Consider the following 16,679-nt stretch of genomic DNA (forward strand, 5'->3'; position numbering starts at 1 on the left):
TTCTTAACAGAATAAAAGGACTTCAGTGTTTCAGGAAACAGATCAGCACTTTTTGGTTTTAGCTTTGAGGCTAGTAAGCTTTTGGAAACCAGAGCACAGACTTGCCAGTGACAGGATAAGCGAAAAAGTAAAGCAATACCTTCAAGAAGCTTGCTTTATTTTGGAATTATTTATTTTTAAATATTTTTGCAAAAAAATGACAGAGCCTATTACTAAGGTCCATCTAGATCTGGTCAGAAACTCTCTAGCAGAACAACACAGCCAAGCCAGTTTTTTCAAATGGAATTTTACCTGGTTATTGGGACTGAGGTTAAGTAATCGCCATGAAGAGTACATGAGGTCAGAGAAATGGTAGAGCAGTCTCAGCCTTGCTCTCACTGTATGAATGCTCACTTCTTTCAGTGCCCCATACTGGGGTGGAATGGCATCAGGTAAACCAAGCTGCAAAGGCACTGAAACACCTGCCACAGAAAGAGAAACAAACACTTGTTTGAGAAAGAGGAGCTGTATCGCTTTGGCTTGGATGAAGCTGATTTTCCTCACAGTAGCTTCAAGGGCGCTCAGCTGCCTACGGGGGTTAAACCACAACAGAAGCCAAACTGAGAGTAAGATAATTTGTATATTAAACAAAACAAGGTATGGATACAAAAAACCCCCAATTTTGTCCTAAATATTCAGAAATTCCTGCCCCACACAGCCCTGGAGACAACAAGACTAAAGAAAAGGGAGCCAAAAGCTCAGCTGCTCACCTGGAGCTCGAGGGGGCACGGGCGGAGCTGTCCAGGCCGCGCTGTGGCAGCGGCCGGCCGAGATCTGCCGCACGTTCTTCCCCTGCAGCACCGTCACCAGCGTGGGCTCCCGCACGTGGTTGGTGTGGCCCAGCCCCAGCTGCCAAAAGGCAACAATCAACAACTGATAGTATTTCTACAACTCTCCAAGCAAGAACTCACGGAAGATGAAAAAATATCATATTTGTTTACAGCATATATTGTGATAGAAAATATCTGCCATATATATATTTTCACCTTTTATGTTTGACAAAACGCTGCACCTGCACCCAACAAGAGTAACAGATACAAGTGTCAAAGAAACCTGAAAACAGCTAGAGACTTCTCAAAAAATCTTTCCCAAACTGAGGATCTGATCCATGCTGCTAAGTCCTGTACTGCAGTCTCTCATACATAGACAGCAAAGCTCCTACATCTCCTCTGTGCTATTTAAACAGCATTTTTGTTCTAGAATGTAAATCCTGGTTTACAAAAACACAGTTTGTGTAAAGAGAACATTTACTGAAGCTGTTGTGACTTTTCGCTGAGTTTCATTTCATATCCTAATTTCATATTCTGTGAGTTAAAAATTTCGTATCACAAAAGTGTATTTTCTTCCCCACTTCATATAAAGCCAGTATTTTGAACCACAAGGAAAATCATATAAACAGCTTTCAGAATGAATCTCTCTACATTTTTAAACTATTTTTTCTCTTCCAAAAATACATATTAAAAAAACCACTAATAAAAGTAATTTAAAATAGACACCTCAAATAAGTTCCTCAAAAATTATTCCAAACACCTTGCCCAACAAGCCTCAAAAACTCAGCCCTGGAACACCACAGGATGAAGTTTGCCCAAACTTCCTGATACACCAGTAGCTAATACATCAAGAGACTCTTCCTTAAATTTGTAGCCTGCAGTAGAAAAATTTGAGTAATGTATGTGGTAAAGGAAGAGAATTTCTCATTTACTACCTTTTGTCTGACTTCAAAAAATCATTCCTTTAAAGAGGTTCATTTATATTTTCATTATGGAAAGTATCTACAGAATTCAAAAATCTGATTGACATCAATCATAAATTTAATTATGTTGAAAAGGTGACAGCTTAAGAATTCAGAGAAAATCTGCAATTCTTTTAAAAAGCTTGAATTAGAGTAATTTGGGTAACATGTTTGGAGCGCTTTCCCAAACTGGTACCATGGAAGAGCACAGAGAGTAAACAAGAAAATAATGGAAATCACCTAAAACACGATCATGCTGTCGGGTGAAGGAGGGAAGGAAAATCAAAGCTTTCTTTTCCACCTAAGGGAAGCCACGCCCAGCACAGCGGTGAGGGCCAGCGGAGGGAGGCTCCCGGAGGTCAGGAGCAGAGAACAGGATGTACCTGGCCTTCGGAGTTGCTTCCCCAGGCATAGACGTCCCCTGTGGAGGACAGGGCCAGCGTGTGCTCGGCGCCCACGGCGATGTCCTCGATGAAGACCCCGGCCAGCAGCGGCACCTGCTGCGGCCGGTTGTGGTTGCGGGCGCGGCCCTCGGGCAGCCCAATCAGGCGATCTGCAAGGGCAAGCAGCAGGCTCCAGGAGCAAGCGGCACTCCGGGGAATTTCATTACAAGCACAAGCAGGGGAGGGACAGAGAACAGATCTGTACAGTCCTGGGGCTGGGACACAGGGGGAACCCCTAGGGACGACAAAGGGCATGGTGTTCCCTGCAAACTAGGGCTGCCTGCAGTGCTCATTTACACTGCTAAAGCTGTTTATCCACGGTCAGTCAGAAACAAGACCAAATTCTACTAAACCAAGGCCTCTAGATCTAAATGCATGGGTTCATAACAAACATGAATTAACTGACTTCAGAAGTTTCTGCATGTTTCATTCAGTGTACATGGAAATTCTCCTGCCCAGACTGTTAAATGTGTGGAAGTATTATTTAGACAGCATAAACTTTGAAGCAACCCAATGTTTTTGGATGTGTGAAATTCAATGAAGTTCTAGGAAAATGCTCTTCAGGAAGTAAAATAGTAAAATGAAAGGTGTTCTGAGATCAAACTAGACAAAGCTACAAATCTGGATTTCAGGTGTATGTCAAAATTGCATTGTTCAAGTTTCAAAATTTACATTAGGGCAAGATGTTTCTAAAAAATAGCATTAGATCAGTCTTAGAAATATGTCTTAATATTCTTCCTTTTTACCTTCAATTTACACAAGCCTAAAAATGGAAATGTCAAAAGAGCAGTTTGTCTTACCTTGGCCAAAAGTATACACATGACCATCTTTTGTCAGCGCAACCGAGAACTGAGTTCCACAGGCGACTTTTTTTATTCCAATTCCACAAAGAATATCCACTTTCTATGGGGTAAAGTGAAAGGAAAACAAGCTGTAGTATTACAAGTCTATAAACAGAAAGCGAACACAAATTCAATCTGTAACTCCTGCTTCCAAAAAAAAAATTTTTTTATTCCCACTGTGCAGCATACACATTGCAGGATTATTTTACTTAACACTTGGAAATTAGTACAGGAAACTGAAACATATTTTTTTTCCATGGAATGAACACCTTACTCTATGTACGATGATTCAAAATACCTATTTTTCCTGGGAGTGAGGGGGAGTGGCATGGGAAGAAGTAGATGGGGGTGGAAACAACCTCCTCCCGCAGTTTCCAAAAGAAGAAATCTCTTTTCTCTAAGATAAGCCTCAGATTTTGACTATTTGTACTGCTACTAGGACACAGTCACTATGAGGTACACTAAATTCTTGAGGGTACCAGGCTCAGCATAATGCATCATCAGAATTATTTGTGCCAGATTGTGTAACAACAGCATGGAATTAATAACATCTGGAAATCACACTCTCAACACTGTGCAACATCTTTAAGAGGACTAAAAGTTTATGCAAAGAACATTTCCTCGGGAATCTAACCTGTGGTGAGGACTTTGCAGTAGAATTTCCCAAACCAAGTTTACCATAATCTCCATCTCCAAAAGCCCAAACCATTGAGCCATCTGCTGACACGGCCACAGTGTGATTGAGGCCACAGGCAACCTGGGTGAGAGATAAAATGTCATTACCACTGCTTTTGCTGACTTACTAACTCAAACATACCAGCTACCTTTAAGAAGAAAAACTGTGATTTAAAAATTAACTATCCCTGGAAAACCACAACAACTTCCACTGCATATTAGAGTGTCTTAAAGAGCCTTAGGACTGAAAAAATACAGCAGTGTTTTATCAACACTTGCTTCCTCTCAGCTCATAGAACCAAAGGATGGTATTATGGCACACATGATCCCTGCTTAAAAATAGAAAAAAATCTCATTAATTCATGCTTAAAAATGCCTAAATCTTGAAATGTTGAAAACATAGGCAGTTTTGCACAAAGATGATCAAAAGGCTCAGGAAAGTAAGTATTTAAAAAATCATGCATACTCAAATTCTGCTATCATAATCAAAATAAAAGGCAAGGTTAAAAACCACAATTGAACACTTAAGTATGCTAGAAACACAAGCTTTAAACTAATATACAATGCTAATTTTAGATAAACCATGCCTGGCCAATCTGATAACCTTCCAGCGCCGTCACTCTTTCTGGAAGTTTCTTATTGGAAGTATTTCCAAGCCCCAATCGACCATAATCACCATTTCCAAATGTAAAAAGTTTGCCATCTGCCGTCACTACAGCTGAGTGCTTGAAGCCACATGACATCTAGAAGTAAAATAAGCATTATTTTTACACGTTTTATACCTGGAAGTTATATTGAAGTTTATATTACATGTACATATGTAATACCTTTCTTGACCCTAAACCATATTCCTTTTTAAAGAGCTAAAATACAGACATTTTAGTATTAATGATTTCTCCAGCAACTCATCTCTTAACTCTCTTCAGTGGCAATGCTATGGAGGGGGACTGGAGGATATTTGAATGAAGAATTTGCTGTGTGATTACCTGAATTTTTATATAGAAACCTCCAGTCAAAAGCAAATATGTGCATTGTTAGTACTTAAGAGGAGGTCTTGGTGACCAGTTTTGTAGTCAAAGTCACCTGACAACGATGAAGAGAAACTTAGAAAATCATGTCAGCATTTTGATAATCTTTAAATCACCCCTTTCTTCCATGCCCTATTTTTAGTCCTCTCCAATACAAACTGCTGATTAGTACATCTCTGGTATTAACATCTTTTAACTGGAAACGACCACCCTGGTTCATAAAGCCCAGAGAATTCCAAAGTTGCCTGTTTTCATGCAGTTCACTGGGTTCCCAGGCCTGCAGCTGGAAGGAGAAAGAAATATTTTGAAACCTGTACAACTTCTTCTCCCTGCAGAGCCTCAATCTGCCGAGGCCTGCGCTGCCTGTCGCTGTTGCCGTGGCCCAGCTTGCCATAGTCCCCGTCTCCCCAGCTGAAGACTTCCCCGCTTTCTGTCAAAGCCATGGAATGTCCATCAGACCCACAGGAGGTCACCAGCTGCGTCACAACAAAGCCTAGCAAAGACAAGGGAGAAAACAAAGCTTAGCATCGCCTAGAGGAAACTCTCACGTACATTTATCCATAGGTGCTTTGTGGCATCCAATTAGGTCTGGGGAAAGGAACAAACCGCAGTGAAGCTTCTTTTCATAGCAATTAATGTACTTTTAATTCAAACAAAATCTTTGTTTTCTTATAGAGAACTTACGCTTCTGTCCTGCCATTAGTACTGAAATTAAATGTTCCTAATTTGAACAGACAGTTTTCCCTGAAGCCTTCTTAAAATTAAAGAATTTTAACATACTATTTAAATCTTAAGGAAATATGAAGATCTTGCTTATTTGTTCAAATTTTAAATTAGAAACTACAATATTTTAATGAGTATATCTGCAAAAGAGCATCAGAATTGTTTTGTTAGAAACAATTATACTAACTACCGAAATGCTTATTTATGCTCCACCACTGGATTCCTCCCAAATACAACAGTTTTACCTTGCAGTGCTGAAATGACAGTTAAGACATGAAGATCATCAGAATTTCCTTGTCCCAGTCGCCCATAGCTCCCTTCACCACAAGCCAAAACTGTGCCATTGGCTTGGATGACAAAAGTGCAATTCTGACCACAAACCACCTAGGTTAGAAAGACATGAAAGAATGTTAATAAAGTAAATGCTAAATGCAGCAACATTGCAATACTTGCATTACAGTGCAGCATTTCCTTTTAACTTGTTTTCTTTGCAATTATATCAAGACAATATTCCATTCAGTCAATGCTATTTCAGAAAGCCTAACTGCCACACGTATGATGTGAAAGTTGCCAAGATATTTTAAAATCATGCTCATATAAAAATAATTCTGTGTTGTCAGATTTCAGTGGCTTCTTGGTTTGAATTTGTTAAATAATTTAAGATTTCCTTTCTAGTGAAACCTATGTCTTGAGATACTTAGAGTTAATTCAAACAACACATTGAAAAGACATTTAGAGAGGGATTTTGACAAGCTGTACAAACAACAGATGGCAAATGATGAACTCATGACTGGTTCTAAGTGATCACCTGCTGGGCCTGGGAGAATGAAGGCGCTGCCACTGGGATCATGACATTTCTGCCAGCCTCTGCCAGCTGCCCATGCCGCCCTGCTCCCCACAGGTACACGTCACATTTGCCTCCTAAGTGCCAATCCTAGGGAAGAGCATGAAAGAAGGCTTTAGAACAAGTGCGCTTTCAACAGCTTGCCACGTTTCAAAAGAATAAAAACCCCTCCAAAACATCGCAAACCCTCCAAACCATCAATTTTACTGACCTCTGGCCTTGATGTTGCCCAAGACATGATCTGTTCATCCATGCCATTGATCCACTTGCTGTTATCCTACATAGCAAAAGCCACATTTACCATGTTCAGCACAAGAGATGCACATTCTTTTTCTGTTATACAATATATATTTTCCTAAGAACAATATTTAAACTATTCTAAACAAAAATGCATGCAGACTAGCAAGGACACTGTTATCCACGACTTGCGAACCAAATCAATGAAAGAAAAACTAAATTCATGATGAAGTACTCTTTTTCTACTTACTGATGCATAGGGCTTTTTGAAGTTTCAGTTGCAAACACTGGCTTGAAATGTTATAAGCTTGCTTATAAAAAATTAATAATAAAAAATTTCTGGTTTGGTTTACATAACAAGTCATGAAGAAAATTGACACTAGCAAAATAATTCAGTGTGAGAATGTGACAATATGTTACTCTTAAAATAGCACTATAAAGCTCTACATTTCTTCCTATCACACATGAAAATTACTGTCACAGTTTTGGGTTGTTTTGTATTTTAATGTGCAACTGACTTGCACTCATTACACACACAAACACAAAGAGCAATCTTAACAGTATATTCTAACCAGTTAATTAAAAAATAAACTTACTGCTGGTGCTTATGTTACTAAATATAAATGTTTACAGTTCAGAGATTTCACTGCACCATACTGTGTGCTCAGTAACAACACACTGGGCTGTTAAGACAAGAATCAACTTTTACCATCAGGAGAGTAAGTTCATCCTCTGGAACAGGCTCCAGGTCTGGGACACTGAAGGACTCTGGGAACTGAGCCCCCTTGGCCAGGGCTTCAGCAGCTTTTATGGTAGTGGAGAAGCACTCCAGCCAGGCCCATTCCGTGGGGTTCCAGGCAGAGGGGTCAGGTAGGCAGCTCTGGTGGTGAGGGGGCACGGGGGGGTTGCAGAGCAGCTGGTCCAGGTGCAGCCCCACGGCCAGGGATGCCAAGCACTGCATGTAAGGGCTGTGAACCAGCTGGTCCCCACACACCACGTGGGGCTGCAGGGCAGCAGGGAGGAAAAGGGAATTAGAAACATACACCAATCACTTCAAACAAGTCCTTAAAAGCTAGTCCTATAGAAAAGTACCTTCCTCCAATGCTTAAATAAAGTTTTTCTAATATTTTAAATATTTTCAAATCAGAAGACTACTAGCTTTGAGAATAGTGAAAGATAGTGGAAGACTGAAACCAGCTGAGATCTGAACAGTGAACTCTTGTCAGCCATGAATGCTAAGGAACATATGCATTTCTCCTACCTTTTCATAGGCGTACTGCTCCTGCAGCATCACGGGCAGGCGCTCCAGGAAGGCGCGCATGCACGGCGCCATGTTCAAGCCCAGAACTCCCTGCTGCTTCAGCGCAGTCCTGCACGTCGCCAGCACGTGATTGGAAGAGATCCACTCCGAGGTGCAGTTCACCACCAACACGTCCTGTTCAACAGCAGTCACGTTAGTCACATTAGAAATTAAAAATTCACATAGCAGGATCATTCAGCTCCACTGATTTATCACCAACCATCTTGCTTTCCACAGGGGCCAGAAAACACACAGGTTCAAACATTTCTGTCTCACCTTTGATCTGTTAGAGCAGGCAGCAACTCCAACCTCAGGGATCCACACGGCAGTCTGGATAGCTCCAGACCCTATCACAACACTCTGCAACACTGAACCGTCCTGGGGAGAGAAGGGGTTGGAGTCAAGTGCAAAAAGAGCTACAGTTCTGTTCAAGTGCATACACATTCCTAAGGGATGATATTCTCACAAGCTTTCAATTACTACTTAAAAACTGAACTGCTTAACCTAAGAGCAGAAATCCTCATTTTTATCATATTAAGGAGATAATATAACTAAGGATTTAAAAGTGTTTAATAATCCACATTATATAGCTCTTTAGAGTCCTCAAAATAAGAGAATATTGTTCTTAATTATAACAAAAGCAGCTGGTTCTGCAAAGCCTAACTAACATGACCAACCCAACAGAATCAATCAATACTGAACCATAAACATAAAGGACTTTAACGCTAAGTACAATTTCAATTTATATTTTATTATTTATGATGTTATAACACTATTTTACACCACACTTTCTCTAATGTATCTAACATGTGGTGAGTTGGAAGTTGGTCTGATACCTTGCCCAGTTCAGATACTGTTACTAAGAATGAGAATCAAGCCACACCGAAGATGATCTTACCCGTAAAGACCAAATATTCATGAGGCCACCAAGGCCCCCGGACACCAATGCCAGCCCATCAGGACTGAAAGCAACAGTGCGGACAGGAGTGATGTGTCCTCTCAGCTGGAACACACACTTCACTTCCACTGCATTCCTGTATCCATCCTGCAAGCGATCACACACACTTAGGGAACACTGCACTACTTCCAGGAAAGGGAGCAGCATGATATGTCTGTATTCTGCAATAAATACTGATTACACAAAGTTCCACTAAATAATTTTAAAACACCCAGGCCCATGACAATATTTTATAGATAACTTGATCACATTATCAGCTTTCTTCCCCTTACAAAAAGCCATCAACATCAAAGATCACATTGCAATTTATGTAGGTGAAAATAATCTTCACTCTTTATCTACAAAAAACTTTGAACTCTCACTAAATTTTAGGATAAAATGATCAACTTTTAAAGGAAAGAAAACAGACCAAAATATAATCTGCAGCCTTAATCGTAAATAAATGTTTCAATTTCCTGTTCTGAAACTGCCTAGACATACACAAATGCAGTGTAAACTTTTTTTACCAAATTTCTTCTCTCAGGAAACTTTGAGATTCAAGTAACTTGCTCATATTCTTCTCCTCTTTCAACTTCACAACAAGCAAAGAGAATTTCTTACACACCAAGTTTCGTCCTTTTACCTTGGCACTTGTGTCTTGTTCCCACCATCCTTCTGAGCAAGCTGAGCTGGACTGCAATGTGATTATTATGTCCTGGGGAACAGTCCAGACACACACCAAACCATTGTGGCATCCCCTAAAGCATGTAGAAAAACAAAGTAAAGATATTAACTAACAAAATATCAGGGGTCTGGAATTAACTTATATACCAGTAGTCTTCACAACCTTCCTATAGAACCACATTGCATCAATCAATCTAAAGCAGAAGGGCCTGCTCCCAATAGGCAAATGCATTTTTTCCTATTCCTCACACACTGTAGCTTTTCTATTTCTACTAACAACATATTCTCAGAAAAAAAATTTGGATGAAGCAAAAAAATTCCAAGCAGGACTAGCACCCACGGGTCATGGAGAAAACAGCTGGTAACACAATCTCGGGCGCTCTTTTTGTTTGAATTCTGGAACTTCACGAATCTCATGAAAAGTAACTTATTGAAGGAATATTATTTTTAAAAAAAACCAAACCCTTTTCTTTGCTACTGAAACTACAGACTGGTAGAAAACTCCTGCAAAAGACCTACAGAAACAACACCAAAGCAATGACTCACGTAGCTAAGAGGAGCTGGGCCTTGGGTCCTTTCCCTGGCAGAGCACACCAAGCAATGCCATTCACCAGGGCTGGGTGGGACAGGGAGTGCAGGCGCCTCCAGCACCCTCCCAGACACCCCCAGAGCTTCACTGTTTCCTCTTTGGCACAAGTCAGTAGAATCTTACCAGTTGGATCCCACTTCATACTAACAATCGTATCCTGTTGGATTTAAAACAATGAAAAGTTGCTATGAAGTAACACAGTAATGAGGAGGAAATTTAACTCTCAGAGCTAATGTTACTTTTAATTACTAATATCAAAACTACTTCTCATATAAATCACAGATAGTGAGTTGCAATTATAAAGTCATAATGTTACATTTCAGAACTATCAAATTAAAAAGACTTCAAAAAGTATTTTGAGAGAAACTAAATGGGAAACATAGAAAAAGATGGGGTTTTTTTACTGAAAACTGTTCTTGATTATTTTTCCCCAGAAATAGCTTTGAGTCTGAGGTTGGAAAGGAACACAGCCCATAGCAAGAAGGCAAGTACAGATTTATTGCCACAGTGTGGGACTGCCCTGCTTCACACAACCAGAGCAGCTCTTGGACGCAATTAAGATGCTCTTACAACACCTACATTTGAGGAATTCTGCTCTTAGCCTAACAAATAATTATCGGACTATTAATTACTCATTATTACATTCTGGCTAAGCAAAGGTCCTAAACCTTTGCAACTGCATATTTAGAAAAAAAATCTTTTGCTTTGCACAGGAAGCTAAACAAAAACATGTGACATAATCAAAATTTAAATTTACTATGAGTACTCTTACCAAGTAAAACAATTAGTCTTTGAATCCAGTCAATGCACAGCTGTGTGCTTAATTCACTTCCATCACTGTGTGTACATACACTCCACAGTGTCTGATAGCAAAGAGGGTATCAAGTTTATCTTTCCTTTTCTTTTTTTACATTTGGTAGACTGTTCCTTTAGAGTACATTATGTTAATATGTGTATCAGAAATAGGTGTGAATTTTTAAAGTAACATACACTTGTCTTTACAAATAGCTTTCAAATAGAGAGAACAGCTTGAACAGATTTTACCTACAAATAAAGTTTTTACCTACAAAAAGTCAACATTAGTTTAAGAAAGACCAGCTCTACCTTATGTGCATCAATGAGAATGACTCCTCCTTTCTCAGCTGGCTCCTTTGTTCCTAGGAGCAATTTTCCATCTGAATAGCCAACAGCAAATGGTCTGTCTTCACTGAACCAGGCCAGGCATGTGACAGACACTGCATGAACAGACAACACAAACACTCATTGAACTAAACTGAACTTCATCCTCACCAAAGGGGTTTTTGCAGTGCAGTTGTCTAAACTATGAAGTGCATAACAACGTCCACCACCACCAAGATCACTTAACATATTCTGGTCTGAAAATTTTCCCGAACTCATATGATAAAGATAAAACTAAGTTTCACTAAAGACAGCTGTTGAGATTATTTTGCACTAGTTTTCTCATTCTTCTTTTCATGAAAATAACTGAATTTATATTCCTAGTATAGTGAAAAGAACTATACAAGGTAAAAGAAAAAGGGTAGACTGAATCTTATACATGTATCTGAGATAGGCTTCTAAAAATGCTGTGAAAACAACTTGCCTCCCCTAGCAAGTAGATACTGCTTCACTTGATTCTGCCAAAAAGTATCTGTAAGGCTTCCTGAAGAAGCCAGATGCAAAGCCACACAATACTACCAAAAGTCTGCTCCTTGATGTCCTTTGGGACTGAAGCTCTAAAGGAAAAATGGCAATCATTGAGGTATTCAAATGACATTCTGGAGGCCATTTGCAGACAGAGCAGACCCTGCAGGGGATTGCTTCTGTTTGTCCACAAAGGCAAGGAATAGCACGATTTTACTAGATTACTACCCACTGTTTGCCTCTGCTGTGGGGCAATCAGGGTGCAGATAAAGATCCCACGGACTTTTCTCCTCCCGTGAACCAGCAATCATATCCCATGAACAATAACCGAAAATTATATACTTCCTCAATAAAAAGTGGGAGTCTGTTCACAATTTTAATTTCAAATACTGATGCAGTCTCTTACCATCCTTTCTGTAGCAGTGTTCCAGTTCCAGACGCTGCATGGCTGAAATATCCACAACTTCAATAAGTGCCAGAGATCCATCCATGCGCCCAATTAACAACAATTCTGGAGCATCTCCTGTCCATGCTGCAGCTGGCCCTTCTTCTGCCCAGGCTAGAGCTGATACCCAGTGAGACTGAAGATCTAATAAGCCTTTTCCTCCTAGGAGATCAAAAAGTCTGCTAAAACTACTTCATAAAGAAAACAGTAATACTTTCCATGGGGGGGAAAAAAAAAATCAAGAGATTTTATTGAGAGCTAGGACATACTACAAACTCACCTAAATTACAAGAATACAAAGCAATGGTTTACTAATCAATGCAGACACAAAATCTAGGCAACAAATCTCATGTATCATTCAATTTAGCTTTGTTAAGGAAGGAAGCTGAATTCTTCAGTACCCAGAACATTTATACTTTCCTTGGGGACTATCTTTTACCATAGGCACAGTAACTGGTGACTTTTGTAAGTGCAAAGCAACAGAACAAAGTTTACAAATTACAGGGATTAAAAGTCTTCCTCTCGAAGATGTGTATCATATATCCACTTGGGGTTAGTGCCTTTCTCAAATTAAACATGTTCACAAGATACTGTGAGAGATGGTAGGCATTTAAACTGGCCAGTTAAACACTGGGGTAAACAAACATGCAGTAACTTAGCAGCTCCCCATACTTCTATATGCTGGACCAGGAAGCAGCCACAGGCAACTCAGGACATACCATTGACTTGCCAGATGTTCACCATCTTTTCTGTAGCTCCAGCCAGGTACTTGCCACTGACACTCCAACAGACAAGAGATAAACTAAGGTCACTGGGTGACCCCAGACCTTCTTCAGAGTCACCCTCTCTGTTATAGAATAAAAGAATGAAGTTAAGAGGGCATTTCCTTTAAGCAGACAGGAAAACCTAGAACTCATAAAATATCCATGCTAGAACCTCGAGTCCTGCCATTGCAGCAGATTTACATAAAACATTTTTCTGCTTAGAGTACTACATTCCCTCTAAAACCACTTCGAATTACAGAATGAGATACTACTTATTTCCCAGAAATTTCAAATAATGTTTCATATGGAAATTCTTTACCTATTTAATCTCAAATTTAACATCTTCAATGAAGGCAAAATTTTCTGGGTCATGAAATGAAACAATAGCACGGACAAGAAATAAAAGACCCACATCTTACTATCAATTCTACTTTAAAGTCTTCCTCCTGTTACAATCTTGTTACACTATTCTAAAATTCCATTTTAAAGTCTGCTTTGCCTAACTGTAACAGGGCCACAGATAACTTCAATTGCCAACATTTTTTTACTGCTTTTAGTACCAGAGCAATGAAGGATATAATACTGTTATATCATTCTGGTTGTTTCTTTTAAGGCCACACCTAACACCAGCAAGCAAACAAGAACCAAGCCAACCACTAAAAATTGTCACAAAACAACCTAGTAGTTCACTACTGCTCCTTCATTCTTCCAAGTTCAACTACGCTTCACTAAAGAATTAGATTTTAATCTTTCCTTTTGCTTTCTTCTTTTCTGGACACACCCAAATGACAAAAAAAGTACTTCCAAGATGCTCATGTAGAATTACATTTAGATCCTGTATCTCACAAGTCAGAATTATTTTTTCACACTTGAATCAATGACTTGCAATAATCATGTTATACGCTGGAGCTGTCCACTGGAACCCAGTGAAGGGATATTCACTTTTCTGCTACATGACAGCCCCATACCATTTTTATTTTACCCATGTCTCCTTATATCAATTAATTAAGGATGTTTTTAAACAGCATTGACATGATCTCTTTATAGAGACTCTTACCAGGCTGACATTTAGTTCTCTTTTCAGTTTTAACCTATTTATTTTGCATGCCATAAACACAGCAAAAGAAAACAAATGAGAGATTTTAAGAGCAGGAGATAATCATAACAGCCAATCCTGCAGTATTTTACACAATTTCAGCTTTAATTAAATATCTGGCTGTTGTAAAGGATCAACTTACAGCTTGTTGAGCACACAGGTCTGTTGCAGTGAATATTGCTTCTTTGTCACATTCCACACTCTGATGGTGCCATCATTTCCACTTGTTGCCAAAAGTCCCTTTTTATTGCACCAAACACATGTCATGACCTACAAATACCAAAATAACCATGGCAAAACTGGAATTTACAACTTGTGTATGTTTGCTCACTAATATTAAGCAAACACGAACCAGTGAGACAGTGATTGAAACACCCTGTAACAATCAAACTAGACTTATTTTTCTACTTTTACAGCATTATTTACTGCAATTAAGCAGGCTGAGTAGGGAAGCCACACTTCATACAGCCCCAAGCTCCACTGGCCGCTATTGCACTGAATACTGCAAGTATGTTCACTAATATGACAGAAAAATTAATGCAAATTAAGATCTAAGGAAATATTCAGAGTGATTCTACTGACTTTATATATCACGACAACATTTTCATGACCCTCTTAATTGAAGACTCAAAGAAGCTGAACATTTTTGTGCATCACAGGTGCAACAACTTACATCAAGCAACAACTTTATCTCCAAAAAATTACTTGCTGTGGGAAATAATCTCAGTCAGCGTAATTGTAAAACAATACTATCCTCCTTCTTCTGTGCTCTGCCAAAGAGAGCAGGGGTGCAGTGAGGGAGCCCCGCTTACCCTGTTCTGATGAGCTTCGAGCTTGATGAAGGAGCACTTGCGCAGGTCTCCGCCCATGTCGGCGAGGGTCTGTGGCGCGCTCTGGTTGTCGCGGTCGTGCGCGGCCAGCGTGCGCACCAGCTGCTGCGCCGCCCACTGCCGGTGCTGCGACGACAGGCGCGACGACAGGCAGCACGCGGCCAGCGCGTTCGCCAGCTCCAGAGGGCCTACAGCAGAGGGATCATAGCAAGGATGGGCATACAAATGGGCAATTAAACCTGCTTAGACAAAACAGTGAGATGATGCCTGCATGAGTGAACGCAGCAACAGCCAGCATTTCCAGAAAGAGATTAACAAGCATCTTAACACAATGTTGCAATCATGTGAACGACAGTAAAAAGAACAGAACTCCAAATAGCCTTATTCCCATGACATGATACGGTCAAAGAGCGAGTGCTTTCCAAATAGGAAAAGCCTCCTCTGACAGACACCTGCCACTGTCACTGCCCTGTCCTTCCCTCTCTATCCCAGCACCAGCCTGGGGCGGGGTGGGGCACAGCTGTTGCTTTGTGGTGCCCTGACCTCTCAGAGGACAGGCAGCAAAATTTCTGCCTCAGACACAGGACAGCACTTGGGTAGTAGTAATCAGCTGTTACCTTCCTTAATTTCATCAAGGAGGCATAACCAGGCTCAATGTCTCAGCTCTATGGCTTTGAATACACACAAGCTCAGACTATATTCTGAAGTGGTGAAAAATGCCATTACAGAGTAAGACCATATTTCTAAGTAAAATGTGTATCATAAACCTTAACATTCCTTTGATCAAAGCAAGTTTTGTCCATTTTTTAAAGTGTATTTATTTATACATTATTCTAACAAGTCTCTCTCTTACATACAAATGAAGAACTGAAGATCTAATGATTAAAATTTAAAAACAAAGCTGTATCATACCTTTCTTTTCAATTTCAGCTTTATCATAGTTTGGCCTCAGTTTGGCCCCTTTGTCGGCCAACAATGCTACTAGTGCTTGAGTAACCACAAAATTTGGAGATGTGACAAGTTTGTTTTCTTCTGCAATTCCTCTTAAAAAACTCGGTAAAAATTTTCTCTGAATTGGATCATCGACTGTTGTCAAGTTCACACCAGTTGCTGCAGAAATCAAATTCTGAAAAGAAATAATTGATGATAAATAATCAGAACAAACAGAACTGTCAAATTTAGAAACATTTTCAGTTGCATAAATTGCACTTAGTTTTACAGTTTTTTATTTTTCTGTTCTCTGCATAGAATTCACCCAATTAAAAATCCAAAACCTTAAGAGAAAACCCTATGAACAGAAAAAGCACGTTCATTTTCCCCACTTGAAAAGAGTACTCGGCAAAGACGCATACAGTTACTTCATTTTTACCAACAATCAAACGTACCCTTGTGCAAAGCCATAAAAAAGGACTCCAAGGAGATCCTCAAAGTGAGAGCAGTCTCACCTCAGTTGAGAAGGTAAAAGCACAAGTAATTGTAGTAGCCTCAAGTAAGCACTGAAGTCCTACCTGTGTACATAACTGCACCAGCAGCTTTGCAGCACTGGGAGTGTTTGATGCCAAGCAGCCAACTGCAGTGCTCAGGTAGGCAAGGCAAGAGATGGGCTTGCTAGTTTTGCTGTGGATGCCCCTGGATCTCTCCGTGGAGCTGGACACCGTGGACGGGCTCGTGGACAGGCCCGCCCTTCCGGCTGCTGCCAGGCACATCAAACGGACCAAAGTGCGGATGTCTGTCAACCCCAGGGACTCCAGGCCAGCTGCCAGGCTGCAACTGGAACCACTGTGGAAATGGATAAAACACCCCTTGGTTCAAAAGAACAAAATCAAC

At 40.1% G+C, this 16,679-nt stretch overlaps 1 protein-coding gene across 5 annotated transcripts in view; it reads right to left on the bottom strand.

Moving 5' to 3' along the window:
• The window catches only part of HERC1 (HECT and RLD domain containing E3 ubiquitin protein ligase family member 1), an 83,296-nt gene that overhangs the window by 4,684 nt on the left and 61,933 nt on the right, over window positions 1–16,679 (bottom strand). For all 5 annotated transcript variants that reach the window (XM_084213864.1, XM_084213862.1, XM_084213863.1 and 2 more), the window contains exons 49-71: window positions 16,361–16,631; window positions 15,765–15,978; window positions 14,835–15,040; window positions 14,165–14,292; window positions 12,882–13,009; window positions 12,124–12,324; window positions 11,178–11,308; window positions 10,031–10,230; window positions 9,444–9,558; window positions 8,762–8,908; window positions 8,140–8,241; window positions 7,825–7,998; window positions 7,273–7,566; window positions 6,538–6,603; window positions 6,291–6,416; window positions 5,728–5,866; window positions 5,071–5,252; window positions 4,319–4,474; window positions 3,691–3,813; window positions 3,015–3,117; window positions 2,155–2,324; window positions 750–888; window positions 292–461 (exon numbers count right to left, since the gene is read on the bottom strand). In XM_084213864.1, the coding sequence (XP_084069990.1) occupies window positions 292–461; window positions 750–888; window positions 2,155–2,324; window positions 3,015–3,117; window positions 3,691–3,813; window positions 4,319–4,474; window positions 5,071–5,252; window positions 5,728–5,866; window positions 6,291–6,416; window positions 6,538–6,603; window positions 7,273–7,566; window positions 7,825–7,998; window positions 8,140–8,241; window positions 8,762–8,908; window positions 9,444–9,558; window positions 10,031–10,230; window positions 11,178–11,308; window positions 12,124–12,324; window positions 12,882–13,009; window positions 14,165–14,292; window positions 14,835–15,040; window positions 15,765–15,978; window positions 16,361–16,631 (3,685 nt within the window). The remainder of the gene's footprint in view (window positions 1–291; window positions 462–749; window positions 889–2,154; window positions 2,325–3,014; window positions 3,118–3,690; window positions 3,814–4,318; window positions 4,475–5,070; window positions 5,253–5,727; window positions 5,867–6,290; window positions 6,417–6,537; window positions 6,604–7,272; window positions 7,567–7,824; window positions 7,999–8,139; window positions 8,242–8,761; window positions 8,909–9,443; window positions 9,559–10,030; window positions 10,231–11,177; window positions 11,309–12,123; window positions 12,325–12,881; window positions 13,010–14,164; window positions 14,293–14,834; window positions 15,041–15,764; window positions 15,979–16,360; window positions 16,632–16,679) is intronic.

The sequence above is a fragment of the Fringilla coelebs genome (assembly GCF_963513975.1).
Source record: "Fringilla coelebs genome assembly, chromosome: 12".
Taxonomy (NCBI): Eukaryota; Metazoa; Chordata; class Aves; order Passeriformes; family Fringillidae; genus Fringilla; species Fringilla coelebs.